The 18,606-nt window shown below is 42.9% G+C and overlaps 2 protein-coding genes across 3 annotated transcripts in view; both read left to right on the top strand.

The window, feature by feature from the left end:
- tcaim (T cell activation inhibitor, mitochondrial) overlaps positions 1-18,606 on the top strand; it is a 382,005-nt gene that overhangs the window by 250,470 nt on the left and 112,929 nt on the right. The gene's annotated exons all lie outside the window — the stretch shown is intronic.
- sacm1lb (SAC1 like phosphatidylinositide phosphatase b) overlaps positions 6,340-18,606 on the top strand; it is a 32,977-nt gene continuing 20,710 nt past the window's right edge. The window contains exons 1-8 of the mRNA XM_072395007.1: positions 6,340-6,418; positions 6,907-7,004; positions 8,885-8,959; positions 9,097-9,224; positions 12,418-12,567; positions 14,336-14,395; positions 14,885-14,918; positions 18,410-18,511. Coding sequence (XP_072251108.1) covers positions 6,357-6,418; positions 6,907-7,004; positions 8,885-8,959; positions 9,097-9,224; positions 12,418-12,567; positions 14,336-14,395; positions 14,885-14,918; positions 18,410-18,511 — 709 coding nt within the window. The 5' untranslated portion in view covers positions 6,340-6,356. The remainder of the gene's footprint in view (positions 6,419-6,906; positions 7,005-8,884; positions 8,960-9,096; positions 9,225-12,417; positions 12,568-14,335; positions 14,396-14,884; positions 14,919-18,409; positions 18,512-18,606) is intronic.

Raw genomic sequence — 18,606 nt, 5'->3', positions numbered from 1 at the left:
CCGGCAGAAAAAGAAAAGTTCTCTATTTCATTGCTATTAGGAAGAGGTATTAGGAAGGAAGCGTGAAAAACTTCCATATCATAAACACAAATCTTCTGTACTTGTCTTTTGTACACTTTTTTAATTGGAATGGTAGATTCTTGTGTATCAATATAACAACCCCTCTGCTACAGGTGGTAAAAGAAGAAAAATACACCTGGCCAACCCAGCTGTATTTCAGTTTGAGATGCTCATTGACCTCTAAGTGGGACTCCTGTAATAGAGCCACATCTCACCCCTCCCTTTTCAACAAAGAATAGACCTGTCTTCGCTTCACATTACCCCTTAAACCCCTTATATTCCATGAACATAGTTTTAACTTATAACGTGGCATCATTCTATTGGCAAATATAATTTAGGCAGTTTATCCGAATATGTGGACATGGCACGCTGAATGTAAGGGACCAGTACTGACTATGAACTACAAGTAACAAAAAAAAAAAAAAAGAACATACAAAACCATAAGCAGAAATTCTGAAAGAAAGGAAAATGGATAATGGGGGTCCTTTCCCAGGTTGCGGGGGGATTGCTGTTCTGTAAGGTGCCTCCAATAGGACCAAATGTGTTTCTCACACCATGTAAACAGAAAAAAAAAACAAAGCAAGTGACAGAACCCAGTTGACCAGGGCTCACAGCAACACCCAATGATTACATGATAAACAAAAATGTTCAACTTATGAGCCTTTGAATATGAACCGTTATCTACTCTTAAACCAGCTAGACTGCCACTGAATGAATACTGGTGTATAATTAAGCAAGGGGGGGTACCTTAATACTTATAGTCACCAGTATACATGACCGAGTGTCCAAACTTAGCTCTCATATGATCGGAGAATCCGTCATTCCTGACATACTGCACTGGTTGCAAAGGTCAGAGCTCTGTCGGGAGAAGAAGGTTTTCCTGGTGCCATTCAGTGATACTTGTAACTTTGCAGGGAAGAGCATGGAGTAATCAGCACCGATTTCTCTGAGATGTTGTTTGGCTTCATTGAACTATTTCCGTTTATGAAGTACTGCGGTGAACAGGTCATGGTAGAAGGATATTTTCCTTCCTGCCAGAGTAATATGCCTGTCTGCTGCTTTTGGCTGTACTACTGCCATCACTCTCTGATGTCCGGGAATTCGTGGAACCAGATGATGACAGGGAGCGGTCGCTGGTCAGACCAGGGCCTGGGCATTAGAGAGCGGTGAGCCCGTTCTAGTTTGACCCTGTCCCTTTTAGCATCTATGCCGAGAAAATCCGGTAACCAGTGTTCAAAGATGTCCAAAGCATTTCTCCCCTCCATAATCTCAGGCAGGTTGAAGATGTGGATATTTTTCCGCCGCTCTCTGTTTTCCAGTTCGTGTATATATGGTCGTGGAGGGATTCAACTTTTCTTTCCAACGCTACTATTCGATTAGCTTGTGGCTCAATAACGGTCTCAAGCTGTAGCATCCTAGCCTCTGCTTAATCCAAGCAGTCATTAGCCCTCTTCAGCTCGGTAGTATGAGAGAGGACTGTTTTAACCAAAGGCTCAAGTTTGTTGTTAATAGCCATCATTGATTTATTGGTCATCAAATCCAGCACTTTAGCGAGTCCGGGTTCTGTCTCCGCACTGTCTTCAAGAACCTGAAAACAAGAATATTAAACCCTAAACCGTGACAGAGCCCTCCCCTCAAGGATGGCTCCCAGACATCCAACAAGGGTGGGAGGGAGGGGCTCTGAAGGGCCTAGTGCCGGGTCCCGTCTGGGGGATGGCCAGACTTTTGGTGACACCGTCCCCGGGACCGGAGGCCGTCTGATGGACGGCCAGATCTCCGGCGACCCGGACGCCCCTTCAGGGCAGCGAGGCGAGGACAGGAGATCGGTGGACCAGCCCAGGCTCCCCCTGGCAATAGAGAGGACAGGCGTGGGCCCACCTGGACTCCCACTGGTGAAGGCAGTGGTGGGGGTGCGCCTACCTGGGCTTCCATGGGTGTGGGCGAGCCCACAGCCCCCTCCTCAAGGAACGGCTCCCAGATGTTCCAAATTCAGGGTGGGAGGGAGGGACTTTGAATGCCGGAGCAGACTGGATCATGGGTGGGTCAGGCGTGGTCGTGGCAACAGGCTTGGTCGCAGCAACAGGCTTGGTCGTGGCGGGAACCACAGTCGGGGTTGTGGCGGAGTCAGCGGGCTTCTGGTACGGGACCTCGGCGTTGTGGCAGGGTGCTGTGGCAGAACGGCCTCGGAGGAGGCTGAGGCGTGGAGGCCGGCTGGGAGGCCGGCTGGGAGGCCAACAGGGACGTGGAGGACGAGCCCGCGGAAAGGCCGGCTCTGGCGAGGAGAAGCCCGGCGGAAAGGCCTGCTCTGGTGAGGAGGAGCCCGCGGAAAGGCCGGCTCGGACAAGGAGGAGCCCGACGGAAAAGCCGGATGTAGCTCGGTGGCGTTAGCGGGCTGTGGAGGCGGCAACACAGGAGCCAACAAAAGGAGCAAAAGGAGAGGGGTGAAGCTGGTGGATCCAGGTCGAGTGCGGGCCGAAAATGTCCATCGCAGCCGCGCAATAAATGTCTCTCGTGACCTTCCAAGCCTCCTGGAGTTCGGGGATCTCCGGAACTAGCCCCTTCTGGAACTCCTCCAAGAAGTCTTCGGACACTTTCCACCGGGCGAGACTGTCGGCCCCCTCGGCCATGCACTTGTGCAGAACCGCGAGCCGGCCGTGGAGAACATGGAGAACTGCTGGGTCCATTTTTGGCAGAATCCTTCTGTCAGGATCGGTGGAGGAAGGTAGGACCCAGATGCAGAACTTCAAATTCAAAAAAGGTTTATTCCAAAAAGACAAGGAGCAAGAACAAAAAGCGCGGCTGAGACGAATTATCAAAAATACTTAAACAGGGTTAACAAAGCAAGACTATGGATAAAGAAAGCTATGGAAAACACGACTATGGCTGAAATAAAGAACAAGACTATGAGGCAAAACCAGACTTAACGTTTGTGACTGAGCCCAACTTCCACCACCAGCACTCCTGAGCCCAACTGCACATCCACCTCTACAGCAACGTCCACCACCAGCACTCCTGAGCCCAACTGCACATCCACCTCTACAGCAACGTCCACCACCAGCACTCCTGAGCCCAACTGCACATCCACCTCTACAGCAACTTCCACCACCAGCACTCCTGAGCCCAACTGCACATCCACATCTGCGGCAGCTCCCTCAAATTAGGGCAACAGGTGGAGCTGAATGACTACAGATCAGTGGCTTTGACATCTCATATCATGAAGACCTTGGAGAGACTCCTTATTTGTCGCATTAGATTGCAGGTTGCAGAGGATCTTGACCCCCTCCAGTTTGCCTACCAGGAACACATAGGAGTGGAAGACGCGATTCTGTACATGCTGGTGGAGCAATGAATGAGGAGGAAATTATATTCTGTTTTGGATAATAATAAAGGAGAGGATCACAGCATCCTGGCAGGACAGAGGAGCAGCTGCATTGAGAGACTCACCTCACTGCATTGCAGGACTGAAAGGTTCAGGAGCTAATTTGTCCCCACAGCCGTAAGGCTTTTTAACAGCGACTTCTGACATGTTTTTCTCAAATTTATTTATTTATTCATGTATTCATTTATTATTATTATTGTTCTAATATACAATCATTGAAAATTTTTTACATTTTTTTTTTATTTTGAATTTCCCCCATAGGGGGATGAATGACATATTTTTCTATTCTATTCTACTGGTCAGTCCCATTGCTGACTACTGGTCACAAATCTACAGCTAATACAGTATAAAATCATCCACAAACTCACCTCACCACACATAAAATACATAAAATATACTAAACACCGTAGACAATTACTACCATGCCATGTGGCTCTGCCCCCCAGTACTTCTGGGAGGGGGTCATTGAAAAAAATGTCAGATGCAGCCTTATCCCCCTCACTCTGTTTACTAGGAGGCCTCACAGTAATTAACCCAACCCCCAATAATACCAGGGGTCCGTTTTACAAAGCAGGTTCAACAAATTCTGACTCTTATCCTAAACTCTGAGTTGATCTACTCTGAGTTAGAAAACTCTGAGTTTTTGGTTCCAGAAATGCTGATTTGAGTTAGTTTAGTCAACTCTGAGAAGTTTCATCTGGAGTTAAGCGCGTGCACCACAACTATAAAAAATCAGCATCAATGGACCCCCGATATGACGAGTCACCATGGCAACAGGGAAGAGGAGGGCTACGTTTTTCACCAACCTCGAATTAGAAATCTTGATGCGCTCATATGGCAAATTTCAACAAGTTTTTAGAAAGAATTGCAACACGCTGCAGCTGCAAAAGAACATTGCTGCTCGGGTCAATGCGTAAGTTCAAATGTAGTCCTTTGCAATCACAATAATATTACAGGGGAAACTGCTTGAATGGTAGCCTATTCATTTATTTCATTTAGGTGCAATTCCACAGGGGAGAAGCGCACTTGGCAGCAGCTTAAGATGAAATATGTAAACATTATTTAAACAGGTAAGACCTCAGCATGGAGGCACCTCATTATTATCATGTTTTACACTGTAAACTAAATATTAATTCAGCTATTTGACTGTGCAGCTGTTTTATCCCCAACATAATTCTGTTTTCACACACGTAAATGTCTTCTCATCTATATCATGTTCTGTTAAATAATTAAACCAATTCAGACTAACACAGACTTCTACTCAGCCAACAGAAAGAAGGCAGATGCCTGTAAAACAGGTGGTGGCCCAGCACCGCCACCTCTAACAGAGGCAGAGGAGTTGGACCTAAACCACAATGTTGGAAGGCCAGTGGCTGAGGGAATCCCTGGAGGGAGCTCATCCTCCGAGTCCACCCCCCAAAACATAAGTGCCAAATATAAAGCCTATTCATACAAATATTTATTTGACCTTTATATCTTTTTTTTCCGTCCCAACAGATTCTGACGGTGCCGCTCAAAAAGATAATTGTCTGGAAATGCTAAAATATCTATGCGGTCTGATAACCATCTCCCGACGAATATTTAATTCTCCGCGCAGTAATGCTGCACCTTCATCCACAGCATTGTTGTCTAAAGGACGTGCCATGTTCGCGAAAAAAGTTGCCTCCAACTGTGCCAAATGGACTTCTAGAACTAGAAAAACTAGGCTACGCCAAAACTCACCTGCTGACTATACAAATGAACGAATGAGGAAACCAAATGGCGTGAGTAGCTAAAAGAGGGTGGAGACAGAGAGAAACTCAGGGTTTACTGGGAAAAACCTCATCCCGACCAGGTTAGATTCATAGAGTCTGTTACTACGGTAACTGAACGAGAGCTTAAGTTACCTCTCTCTGAAACAGACCAGAGAGACCGTCATTTTAGGGTTAATAAACTCAGAGTTTTCACTAAACCTGCTTTGTGAAACGGACCCAAGACCAATCCTTATAAGCCATAACCACTGCCAAAAAGACCATACTCAACACAAACATACAAAACACAAACTCAGCATATCACACTGGTTAAATATCCATACCTATGGAAAAGCTGCTCCCCAAGACCAAACTCATTATTTTGAAGCAACCTGGACCCCTCTTCTTCTGTGAGCCCTACACTTGCTACCTGTGAGCCTGTGCCCCCAACCTGACAAGTGATGTCTTAAAAGCGTTAACATTATTTTGTTATCTTACTTTCTTTCTTTTTCAATTGTTTGTTTGTTTTTTTAAATTATCTTTTATTCTACATACAATTTTACCCCTAAACCTCATACATTTTACTCATCCACACACTCAAGCAACAGTGTTCTTTATCATACATTCCGAACACTTGTGACTGATACCCCCTACTCCTATCTCATTTGTGTTTTATTACTTGTTCTGTTTACCCTTTTTTAACTATTGACATTGTTTTTTTGTGTTTTTTGTCTCTTGTTATTGCCCTCTGTTTATTTTTTTATTTTAATTTCTTGTCATTTCTTGTTTGTTTTGTTCCTATTGCACTTCACTCATTTGTATGTCTTGTTAAAAGAAAGAAATAGCATAAGACACCCCGTAGTTTTACTGTATGTGAATATTGTTAATAACAAGAGACAATGGACCTGTATTGATATCCTGAGAGCAATATTTGTCACATCAGGGATGATTAAAGCAGCTGTAAAGAATGCTCAAAATATCCCACTTATCTTTTTTCTTATCAGTGTACATAGAATAGAATAAATGCTTTTCCCTAGTCCCCATGACAAAACCTCACACTGAAGAAATTACAGCCCGAAGGTTTGGATAAATGCAGAACTCCTCAGGATGGAATGAAGGCTACATCCAGAGGGGGGCAGTAACGCACAATCAACTGCTGTTAAACTCCAGAGACGACGAAGAATAAGATGACACGTCACAGAGGTTATACGGGAGTGAAGATGGCCAGCACTTATGAGAGTTTCAACTTGTAAGTGATACAGATGAAGGTTGGAGCATGCCAGTCGTTCTCTGTTCGCTGCTAATGAAGAGTCTGTGAGGAGCTCGAGCTGACGTGGCTCACAGTTCCCATGACAGCTCTGCTCTGTAGACGCTAACATGGTGGCACTCATGGTTCAACTCAGGCTAACATAACATAACGTCTGTGGTTAAAGTTTTCTTGACTATTAATGAGTTTGAATGAAGTTGTGCTTTCTTGCGTGAAGTCGGCAGCGACACGTGACGACATTTAGGTGATGGGGCTCATTTCAGGAGGAGTGTTACCAGCTTATGGCTCACACAGCCGCGTTTGTAGCCAGCGAGGCGGCTCCGTGGATCGGCTGTGAGCTCTGGACGCAGACGGCCGTGGTTGCTTTGTGTTGTTAAGGCTTCAGCCTGCTGCTGCTGCTGATGCTGCTGCTGCTGATGATGATGGTGATGTGATGTCGCTGTGTCTCTTTGCTCCCTCTGTCACCGCAGGCGCACCACACCGGAGAAGTTCTACATTGAGGCGTGTGATGATGGCGCCGTGGATGTCCTGGTTATTGACCGAGTATCCACCGACATGACTCTCACTGGTAAGCTTATAGCTCATGACACGGTTTGTGTGATTGTACCTCCGATTAGTATCACAATGGATTTGAAATGAAGTCAATCAAAGAGTGCTGGGAGTATTTCTTACATGACATGAAACAGGCTGTACAAAGCAGACAAATGCTGAGTGAGTAAAGCCCTTTTCACTCAGGAGATGTGCAACACTGAAGCATCTCATTGTTGTCCTAGTGTTCCTCACACTTCATTCACACATGGCTGTCAGGGAGAGAGAAGGAGCCACATCAATGTGAGACACTAAGAGCCTACAGAGTCCCTCTGTGTCTTATCACCATAATAATCACCATCCTTCCAATTGTTCAGCAAACAAATATCGTTTCTAAACATTTAATTTAATCTTCGGTTGTTGCTGATATATAAAGAAAAAAAAAGTAGCTTTAACACAGAGATGATGGATTATGTTGTTAGTCAGCGAATTTAAGAATAAGAATACCTTTAATCGTCCCACAGTGGGGAAATGTTCATGTTACAGTAGTAGCAGCAAGAGATGAAAAAAATAGAAACAATAATATATATATATATTATTGTTCTAATTTACACTTTGCACAGATGGGAATATATTAGGGATGTCCCAATCACATTTTTTTTTGCGGATACTGAGTCCCGATCCAATACTTCCGTAATGCATTAATATTAATAAGAAAAAATAAATCCAAGTTGTCCTTTTATTATTATTTATATGGCAGTATCCAACATGATACCTTCTTTTATCACAAAGCATTGGTTCAAACCAGGGAGACAAAATAAAATCTCTTTGTAGCTTATCAGTGGTGCAGCACAAAATAAGCATGTAAACAAATTCAATTTAAATAAATATCTTTTTTAGATGAAGTAAAATAAAGTCTCAATAATCCCACATAGTGCTGCATTGTAGAAGTAAAACTAAAACACTTAATTCCACTTCTAAGAAGTAGCTTCACATTCAGTCACAAATCAGAAAATAAAATAAATCCCTTCGTGCGGAATTAGACTAACTAGTATTAAAATGAACAACAGAAATGTCCATTCAAAGTGGTGGAGCAGCTTAACTTTAACATGCAATAAAAGATTTCCATCTTATTGAGAAAAACACCATTCAAGTAAAAAACTTGCAGAGCACTGGTTTATTATCACCTCATAAATATGCTCCATGTTGAGTTCAACTCTTGCTCTCACTCTACAGCTGGGCGCACAGAGAAATCTGGTTGCTACAGCAGCCAGTGAGGGTAACGGTGTTATGCTGAGGAGTGCACGCCTGTCGAGAAATGCATCCCCATTGGCCGACCACCAGGGATGCATCTTTCTGTTGAAAAATGCATAAAGTCAAAGAGAGTCTGAAATGGAATGATATAACTACATAATAATTTGTTGAATTAACAGATGCAAATTTCAACAAGTCCAAAATTGTCTCTAAAATTAGAATAATCAAATTTCATAGTTTTAAGTTAATTTTTAAAAGATTTCATCCTGGCTATGCTGAGTAAAGATTGATATACATAGAAAATGTCTCAAACCGTCTTTCAAACCCCCCCCCCTTCATTTAGTAGGTTCTCAGTAGGAGAATTCCTCCTGGAGGTGTGTTCTTCCATTATTCCAACCATCCTGCTCAGATTTTAAACTTAGAAGACTTTCTTAAATAAATAAAATAAAATACGCCAGTAAGCAATGTAATTTATATATGAAATTGTGATGTGCCCCTTGTTTGGAATAACAAAACAAAATGTTCTGCATGTGCTGTCGTACTGAGCAATATGTTTGTCAGGTTATGATATTTACCAGTATGTTCACAGCTGGGACACAGCTCAGATGATGATCCAGCTGTTAGTCCTCTGACCAAACTGTTACTAACCACTGTTGTGGCCCTCAGTGAGGAGGGACATTCCTGTGTCAGCTGAGACCATGCCAATATGTGGACTCATGGGAACCATACGTTTGATTGCAGGTAATGTCAGTATGTTCAGATTATGTTCCACACAATCGTGGGAATTGTATTAAAAGCCATCTTGGGAAAACATGATAAATGGCAACAGTGTGTCATCCCCTGCTGTGCAGTCTCACCTCCAGCTTCCTGTTTCTTAGGCATGTACCTGGTGGTCATCACAAAGAAGAAAAAGGTGGGAGACTTGCTGGGCCATGTTGTTTGGAAGGCTTTGGACTTTGAAATACTCTCTTATAAGAAGACAATACTGCACCTAAATGACAACCAGGTTGGTTCTATTTTTAAAGGTTTACCATAGCTGCATATCCAGAAGCCCCATATATTCATTTGATATTGCAATACTGAAGCGGTTAGTAAAATACTTATACTAATGATGTTTTTAATACTAATGAATCTCCTTTATCTATGTGTTCATGTGTATGGTGTGTGTTTGTTCTTGTTTTTTGTTACCTCACTCGGACCTCTTTTGGTACATCTACTGACCCTGTGGGGCCCAGTAGTCCTTATGGGGACCAAAGCCCCGTCCGAATGATGCAGAACATAATTTCTGAGGTTCTTTTTTGGGGTTAGGGCTACAATATGAATTGATGTTAGGATTTAGATTAGGTATGAACTGGTAATGGTTAATGTTCCCACAGTTACTGGAGGTCATGCTGTGTCGTAATAAGAGTAAGTGTACAGGATTGTGTGTGTGTGATAGGGCGCTGTACACCTGACTGATCTGGTTTTGGTCAGTCCTGCATACATTATTGTCTTGTTTCTAAGCCTTGTGTGTGTTTTCTGTAGAGTCAGGTGCTGATCAGTGTTCAGACATCTACATTTGAGCTTTTATTTATGTGACTGCACCCTTGTTCCAGGATGTTGCTGTTTGTGTTGTTCGCCATAAAATCCTTGAGATGACAGCAAAGCTGGTGAAACAGATATTTACATTGGAATGAGCTTTCTTAACGGTGGCAGGGACCAGAGCGCTGCAGTGATAAGGCCGTGTGGACATTCATCCAGGATGTCCACAGGTGTCAGACGGTGTCGAGCAGGGCAGGGGGTAATGTAGGCTGTCAGCCCGCATGAGGCTGGAGCAGCAGCTGCTGCTCTGTGTCAGGTGTTGAAAAGCAGGCTATAATATGTTGATGACATAAGTCTGGCAGACCTTTTTTGAATGCTGAAATTTACCAATGTTCCATGTACTGTGGGAATGTTAGTTAGTTGGAGCCAAGGTTTAAAGAAGGGGCCTTTGCTTGTATTTAATGACTGAAGAACCTTTTGCACTTGGGAAACATGAGCCAAATAAAGTGATGGGTCAAATGAACATACCCTCTATGGATTTAAGTTCACATGCAAAAACCAGAATCATCAAGATACTAAAGTTACTAAATGATATATAAAAGTAAGTCTGTATTTGTCCATGTCCATGTGACTGATGTGTACAAAATACAGTGTTTGAAAGCACTTGATTTGTCATACAATATGTTGCTCATATTTTCAGTAAATAAATGGCAAACAAACGACTGCTCTCATGTGGTTGTATTTACAGTCACTAAAGCCATGCAGTTAAGACATAGTTTAAAAGGTAAAACTCAGGCATATGCTAAAGGGAACTGTATCTGACCCGTTGCTGTGACCTCTATAATGAAATGTTTGTAAAGAACAGTGGTAGGATCCATATCAGTGTGTATTCAGACAGTGCCAACAACTGTGCAGTGCACCAGTTGTTAAACATCTGGAGAATCTTGAGGCCTGCACCACACTTTGGTTCCATAGTTTCGTTTGTCCTTGTAACACCTGGCAGGCCGTGATACAACTCAACACGTACAGTCATGTCAGTGTCAGCCCGTTTGTTATCAGGTGGTGGTTCCTCATAAACTGCCCCGGCAGGTTGGAGTACTCAGAACTGTGTCCCTGACCATCAGTGCAGCAGCACCTGTGCTGTTTACAACACAAGCACCAGAAAAACTGCGAACCAGGGCATTATTCAGTCCTCTGATGATACTCCCATTGTTTGGATTCTGTTCTTGGCCTCTGATACTCAGGTGTGAAATTCCACAATCAAGTGCTTATTACAACAGTGTGAAAAGCACAAATCCATCTTCACAAACACAGGAGCATGTCTGGGTCACCATTCACCTGTGGTGATCCATGACCATTTTGCAGGTGGACTTCACATGAAAAACACACGCGAGCGGAAGCTCCATGTGGAATATGTTTGTTCCAGAGTGCAGCAGAAGTTGCACATTCTCAGAAGAGTCAGGACCTTTGGTGGGAGCTTGGAGGTGCTGCTTCAAACAGAGTAAAAGAGAGAAATACTGCATGTTCTTAGGAAAAGATGCATTGTTCAAGACTGTGATGATGATGTGACCTTCAGTATGGAAAGAAATACGTAATTACATGGTGTTGAGCTCAGGTGAATTAATGAGGACAGCATTCCACTTATGTAGCTGTGAGTGCTGGTTGGATGTAAGCAGCAGAACCTCATTAATACAACTGTTCTTGTCCCATGGTCATAACTGTATCCCCTATCACTCTGATGATACTTGGGTGAGCTGCTTTGTAACAGCTGCCTATTGATTGGATCTCTGTCACTGACTCATTTTCACATATAGAGGTCATGGGACAACATAAAGACCTATGAGAAGGCAGTAGAGATCTGACTAATGATAAGCTGGTTCTGGTAACTGATAAGATGGTCATTCACTCATTTGTAACCCAGCAGTCCATTAGAATATCTACTGGACCGGCTGGTCACTTTGCTTTCTATGTGCAGTGTGAACACGGCAGCGGGGAGGAAAACGCTCAGTCCAGTGGTTGCAGTGGGATATCTGCTAATCCAGGCTGCCTCTCTCATAAGTTTCAGTCTTGAGAAAATGCCAGTTTTTCTTGTTCTCGTTATTTTTTTGAGATTTAAGTTGTTAAGTTGCCAGTTCTGTGCATTCTGGCATCCAGCTAAGACTCAGTTCTGTGACACAGGCGGAACAGTTAGCGTGCTTATTGATAGTCCCAGGTTGATGCTTTGTAGTGCCGTAGGTCTCTTTCCAATGTTCCAGTGTTAGAGTTGGGGTTGACTTTTTTGTGCCTCTCTGTTGTGTCATGGAACTCTGTTCTAGTCAAAAAATTCCAACCAGAAAATCCACTGTCCATGACTCTGGCGAACACATTGTCCAACATGTATGTTTCCATGCACTTTAGATGCCAACAGACTATCTCACAGACTGCTGAACCCTCCACATTTTTACTTCTGCGAGACTCTGCCTCTTTTTTTTTTTTTGTAACCTGATCATGCTACTGATCTGCCCTTAACTAAGAAAAATGTAGTTAAAAAAAGGTCAGTAGTACTGAGACATAAAATGTGGGAATAAAAACCAAACCTAAAACAGATTAACCTGAGGTCAGCCAGTCTTATTTACTAGCAGTGCTGTAGCTTCTGTGATTTTATCTCTCATCTCTGGTGCTGGATCTGTCTGTTGCAGATGCAAGACAACAAGGCCTTCCTGTCGATGATCAACAATGTGCTTCATACAGATGCCTTCTACTTTGCAACAGACTATGACCTTACCCATACACTGCAGCGCTTGGCGAACACCAGCCCGGAGTTTCATGACATGAGCCTTCTGGAAAGGGTAAGATACACAGACTAACATTAAAAAAACTGCCTAATATTTTGTTAGTGGCACCTTTGTCCTGTTGAGCCGTGGTTACACAATCTCAAGGGTGGCATTGGGTCTGTACTTGCCCAATTCTATTGCAGGCTGGTCAGAGAGCACCTGTGGCTGGTAACATCAGCATCTGTGCAGCAGCACACACACACAAACACACTTCCTTGTTCCGAGTTGTTTGGAAGTCTGGCAGAGAGTTTAAAACAGATCACAGATTGTGTTCATGACCAATGAAAGCATGTTAATCAACCTGATTATGGATTTACAGATTGATCTTTGTTTCTCTGCTGACAGGAGTTGAGCTCTGCTCTCTGTGTTGCCACAGCTTCATTCACACTGCAATGATGAATAGCTGATTCTGTGCACTGTGAGAAAATTCTGTCTGTTATAGAAAATGAAACACTGAAGAGCTGTGCCAAGTCAAACTGTACTGTACCATACCACGTAAAGACTAAACGCAATAGGTGAGCTCGGATTGGTAACCTGTTGAGAATGTCTGACTCTAGGAAATGGCTGATGTTTATTTTTTTCTGGTTCATCCTATGAATGTCCAGAAAACAGATACAAGGGCCAAGACTTCATGTTCTGTCTTTGTTTGACTGCAGAGTAAAACTGAATGAATTCCTAGTTGTTGTCAGATGATGACCCGTGGTTTTGAGATTGAATTTCAGCAAATGCATTTGACCTCTTATGCTCTTCACATGGGCCGTTCCTGCAGGGTAGACATGTTTCTGATAGTGGCGGTCTTCAAGGTTACGTGGTTAGCAGGGTGTGTTAGTCCAGCTGGGAGATGAATGCATGTGAACACTCGGTTCGCTAGACTTAGATGTACCAACATGCTCCAAAGTTCCATCTTTTAGTTAAAACAGTACAGTGTAAGTGTGTATTAGTCCAGATAAATTCCCAATAAAGCTGCTCTCGTTTCTTTTGTCAGAAACTGGGACTTAAAATCAGCCCATTAAGACGACATGCCAACTGGTGGTCACTTAAAGCAATCCTGATTTTTATAACCGCAGCCTCATCAGACAAAATCACCATTGAAGTAACTTAAAGACAATGTCTGTGCAGTGAATCCAGCTGTTCCATGATCTCTCACAGAGGAAGTTAGAAGCAGCAGGATATCTTCAATGTTTTCTCACACAGTCCACAGCGCCACTGCCTCACATACTTCAGTCAATAGTTGGATTCTCCTCCTTTGTATGTATTCTGGGACAAGGACGGTGGTCCAGCTGAATGGACCAGTCCAGCTGAATAGACTTAGTATAGACGAGTCTTTCATTTCCTGGATGACCTGCAGCTCCAGTTCTTGTTCTGCTTTTTTTTTTTGTTGAGCACCACAAGTTGGAGGACCATTTCAAGCAGAACTCGCAGCAGTAAGAGGACTGTGTTGTGCTAATATATCAAGTTTGTAATGGTTTCAGCGCCGAGTTGGAATGCCTGCAAGTCCGCTCTACTTGGTGGAGATGGTGGTGGAGTCGCAGTCTGTGTCCTGGAGGAGATACTCACTGGAGAGGCAGCTGGATTTATTGTTCAGCTCTTGATTTCGCAAAGTGCTTACACATTCAGAGTAAATGCATTTGAAGCAGTTTTTAAGAAGCACAGAGTCTGTCTCTGTGTGAAACAGGGAAACTATCTTTCTCTTTAAGCCACAGTTTGTTGCAGGCCCGCTCTGTAGACAGCCTCCTCTTACATCTCACAGCTGCCTTTTACATTTGTTAACTCTTTGTTCCAGGCTGATCAGCGTTTTGTCTGGAACGGTCACCTGTTGAGGGAATTTATGACACAGCCAGAGGTAAGTCTAAGTTACTGCTGGTCACACACTGATTTGAGTAAACTCTAAGGCACCTCTGGAAGTGTGAAACTTCCACAGGTTAGGTTATGCCAAAGAAGTGGCGCAACCATGTGGTCACAGAAGCATTAATTTCCATCCTAATGAAAAGTTGATGGCTGAATTTGTCTTTGGGGGTAACTTACAGTCGAGACTGAATATTTGGACAGTTGTACATTTTTATTACTCTCCAGATGGTGTTCTTCATATTGTGATTGAAATAAAACAATGAAATAAGAATAAAATTGCAATGGTACATACATAATTGGATAAGCAAAAGAGCTCACAAGGTGAAGAATACAGGTTGAATCTGTCATAATCTGCAGCAGCAGATGAAACAAACTGCCCTAATACTGCAGTCTGGACTGCGGGACACCTTCAGATTTATCTGAGAAGAACTGCGCACAGAATGATGATAACATTTTGTAATCTAATACTACTCTTCTTTTACAGTTGCACAGATTCGTATACCCTGTTGTCCATGGCTGTATCCTTTTCTGTGGTTGTCTGTCACTCTGTATTTCGTCTTGTGGGAAAATTAGCTTAATGTCAGGAAATGAAGTCTTAAAATAAATTAGTGTAAATTGAATAAAATAATTTTTCAAGACATAGCTTTAAAAAGACGGTCAGGCTAAAAAACCCTTCTCTCAATAGTCAAACTGTTGGAGTGTGCCCATAGACAGGGATCACTTAAGCAGTTTTGAACAGCATGAGAAAAGCAGAGCTTTTGCTCATCTGCTCCTAATACTCTTCAACCACATCTTTTACCTTAGATACCTAAACAGTCAGAGGTTAACTTTTCAGTTTGTAAATGGCTTCATCCATTACCAACAAACAGACATCAGCAGGTTAAAGGAAACAATAGTTTGTCTCAAATGAAGCTCTCCTGTTCTGCTCACCTCATTTAGGCACTCTCAGAATGATAAGATTCAATTCCATTCAGTTTTATTTTGTATAGTGCCAAATCACAACATAGACAAATCGTCTTGGGGCACTTCAGATATACAGTCTAATTCAAGTCAATTACAATGAAATTCATTGTAATACAAGCATAATCAAATCCAGTTAATTAAATTCCAAAATAAGTCCAGGTTATACAAAGCCAATTTATTTAAAAGAAAAAAAAGAAGAAGAAAAAAAAGCAGACTAGCTAAGAAAACCAACAGATTGCCCTGAAACTTCTCTCTGCTCCAATCTCCCTTTCTGGGCGTGCACGAGGCGGCTGGAAAGAAAAAAACCTCCTTTTTAACAGGAAGAAACCTCCATCAGAACCAGGAAGGTTGGACATCTGCCTCGACCAGCTGGGGCTGAGAGGACAGGAAAGAGGGGACAACAAGCACCATAACACCAGGCCAGAGATACCTGCTGAGAGAGAGAAACACAAGTTAATGACAGCAATGATGTCATCTGTACATGGAGGGAGGAGAGGTGCATCATGGGAGCTCCCCCAGCAGTCTAAGCCTATAGCAGCTTAACTATGGGATGTTTCAGGAGTACCTGAGCCATCCCTAACTATAAGCTTTATCAAAAAGGAAAGTTTGAAGCCTAATCTTAAAAGTGGAAAGGGTGTCTGCTTCCCGGACATTTACTGGCAGCTTATTCCACAAGAGAGGGGCCTGATAACTGAAGGCTCTGCCTCCCATTCTACTTTTAGGGGCCTGATAACTGAAGGCTCTGCCTCCCATTCTGCTTTTAGAAACTTTGGGAGAAAAGTGCTCTGTTGGGAAAATATCCAACTATGAGATCTTTTAGGGTATGATGGAGCTCGGTCATTAACAGCTTTATATGTGAGGAGAAGAATCTTAAATTCTATTCTGAATTTAACAGGGAGCCAATGAAGAGAAGCTAAAACTGGAGAAACATGATCTCTGCTGTTAGTTCTCATCAGAACTCTGGCTGCAGCATTTTGGATCAGCTGGAGGCTTTTCAGAGAATATGTGGGACAGCCCAATAATAAGGAATTACAGTAGTCCAATCTTGAAGTAACAAATGCATGAACTAGTTTCTCTGCATCACCCTGAGACAGGATGTTCCTGATTTTAGCAATATTACGAAGGTGAAAGAAGGCAGTCCTAGAAACCAGTTTTATATGTGAGTTAAAGTGAAAGATGACACTCTGTCACATGGAAAGTTTTGTAGAAAAGTTCAGGGTTCAAAATTGTCCGAGTCTTTGCTCCAAGGAAAGGTTTCAGTTAGTGATGGCCAAATGAAGCTTTTGTGAAGCCTTGAATCACTTGAGCCAATTGTTTTGAAAATGGGTTCATTACTCGAAACTTTAGTTACAGTGACCCAGGTGACCACCAACTAGGCAGGCTAGTTAAATACCTACATACATACGCACCCGCACGCACACACGCACTGATTATGTTCTATTGACAAATAAATATCAATGAGGGGATTGTGTGTTGTGTTATTGAGGAGATTGCTGGGAAAATATGGGTTCAGGTGGTAAACCTATGACAGAGGTGTGCTTGTGTAACTTATGGCAGAGGGTGGTTATGTAGGATGGGGAACTGAAAGATTTTTATTCAGATACATTATTCTTTCAACAGTTTTTGGATTGAGCCGGTTTCTTTTTTTGATCACAATTTCTCCACATTTTGAAAACACCCGCTCACAGGGAACCGATGAGGCAGCTGTGCATAAAAATGGTTTTGCCAGTTTAAAGAGGTGAGGGTAGACATTTTGACTGTTCTGCCAGTATGCCAGTGGGTCTTCTTATTGTTGTATATGTAACTTTACTTTTCCTACGGTACTTATTACATTATTATACAGCCAGGAGCGATCAGACTGAAGTGTTCCCACATGTCAGAACGACCTCTCTTCCTGGCTGGCTCCATAATTATCCAAAACGGAATACCGACAAATCAACAGCAATAGCAACAACAACGCTCCTACTACAACAACCCACAAAAAGTGCATCGTTTAGAGCGGTTATAAAGTGTTGAAGGCGCTCAAATTCACAACCGTCTCAACCTGTCACCTGTCAGAATCGTGAGAGGCAGCGCCAGTGAATCACCTGATTAGACGGCGAACCAGTCTGGTGATTCATTCCGGCATCCAAGCAGTTACTGCTTCACCAAAGCAAGCTTCGAAGCAGTGCTTCTATGGAATTGTAGTTCATGGTTTGAAGCACGTGTCGAAGCTTCAGAGTCGCGCCGCCATCACAAGTTTCAGTCTGTTCTCAGTGTCCTGTCCTTCTGTGCTGTCTACAGCTAGTGGCCCAAAGGTTCACCAGGTGTGCCCTGTTGAATGCATCGGCCCGTCAGCGGGAGCTAGTTTTTATAGCTTTTATAATGTGGTGGTCTGCTTCAAGAGGGTTAATTAAATAAAATTTATGGAAAAGTGTTGAGCCCAGATGTGTGAAGGAAAAATCTTTCTTATTCCATGTGTCTGTTGAATCCTCTTCCAAGGCTGTAAGCAGTGTGTTTACACTACGAATACGATATACTCATGGGATTTGAATTATGAGTAAGTCAATGGTAAGTACCACATAGGTAGCTACTGAGGCAATTAAGTATCCAATTAAGTATCCATGAGCTTCCAGCACCAGACTCCCTGAAAATGAGTGCACCCCCCGGGTTTTTGCCGTATATCACTGTTGATCGGAGCTGGAGTCAGTAAATGCTCATGACCACTGTAGAAACATCTGACATGGGACTGTGTGCCAGCTGTAGCCTTTCCTAATTCAAACAAAAGGAAGAGTTTAGTGAGCGTATTGTTGAGTGTGAAAGCAGCTTCAGTGTTTGTCAGAAATTCCCTTGGTACATAATACCCAAGCTCTTGTTAAATTGGTTCTTAGCTTAATGTTAGATTTATGACTCTTGAGACGGTTTGTCTCAGATGCTTTTTACTGTTCGTTGCATTCATATTCATTTTTTGGGTAGATGTTTCTATGGAAGTGTTGTGTTTTTGCTTGTTTTTAGCACTGAATCCTTAGTTTTCCATGTCACTGTTCTTAACACATCTCCTGACTAGTCATCACCATTAATTCAAGCTCCATCAATGGAAAGGTGTTTGAGTGGAGTATTATCTCCAGGAGGAGCTGTTTCAGAGCTGGTGTCCGCTACTATGTACGAGGTAACTGCTGTACACTGTCCCCTTTTTCCACAAGATGAACCCTTCTGTCTGCTCCATAACTGTGTTTGACCTTCAGAATTCAGTGGACATCAAGT

The sequence above is a fragment of the Leuresthes tenuis genome, unplaced genomic scaffold (assembly GCF_036924035.1).
Source record: "Leuresthes tenuis unplaced genomic scaffold, fLeuTen1.0.hap1 SCAF_10, whole genome shotgun sequence".
Taxonomy (NCBI): domain Eukaryota; kingdom Metazoa; phylum Chordata; class Actinopteri; order Atheriniformes; family Atherinopsidae; genus Leuresthes; species Leuresthes tenuis.
Note: the sequence above shows the minus strand (reverse complement) of the source record. Positions and strands in the feature narration are given on the sequence as shown.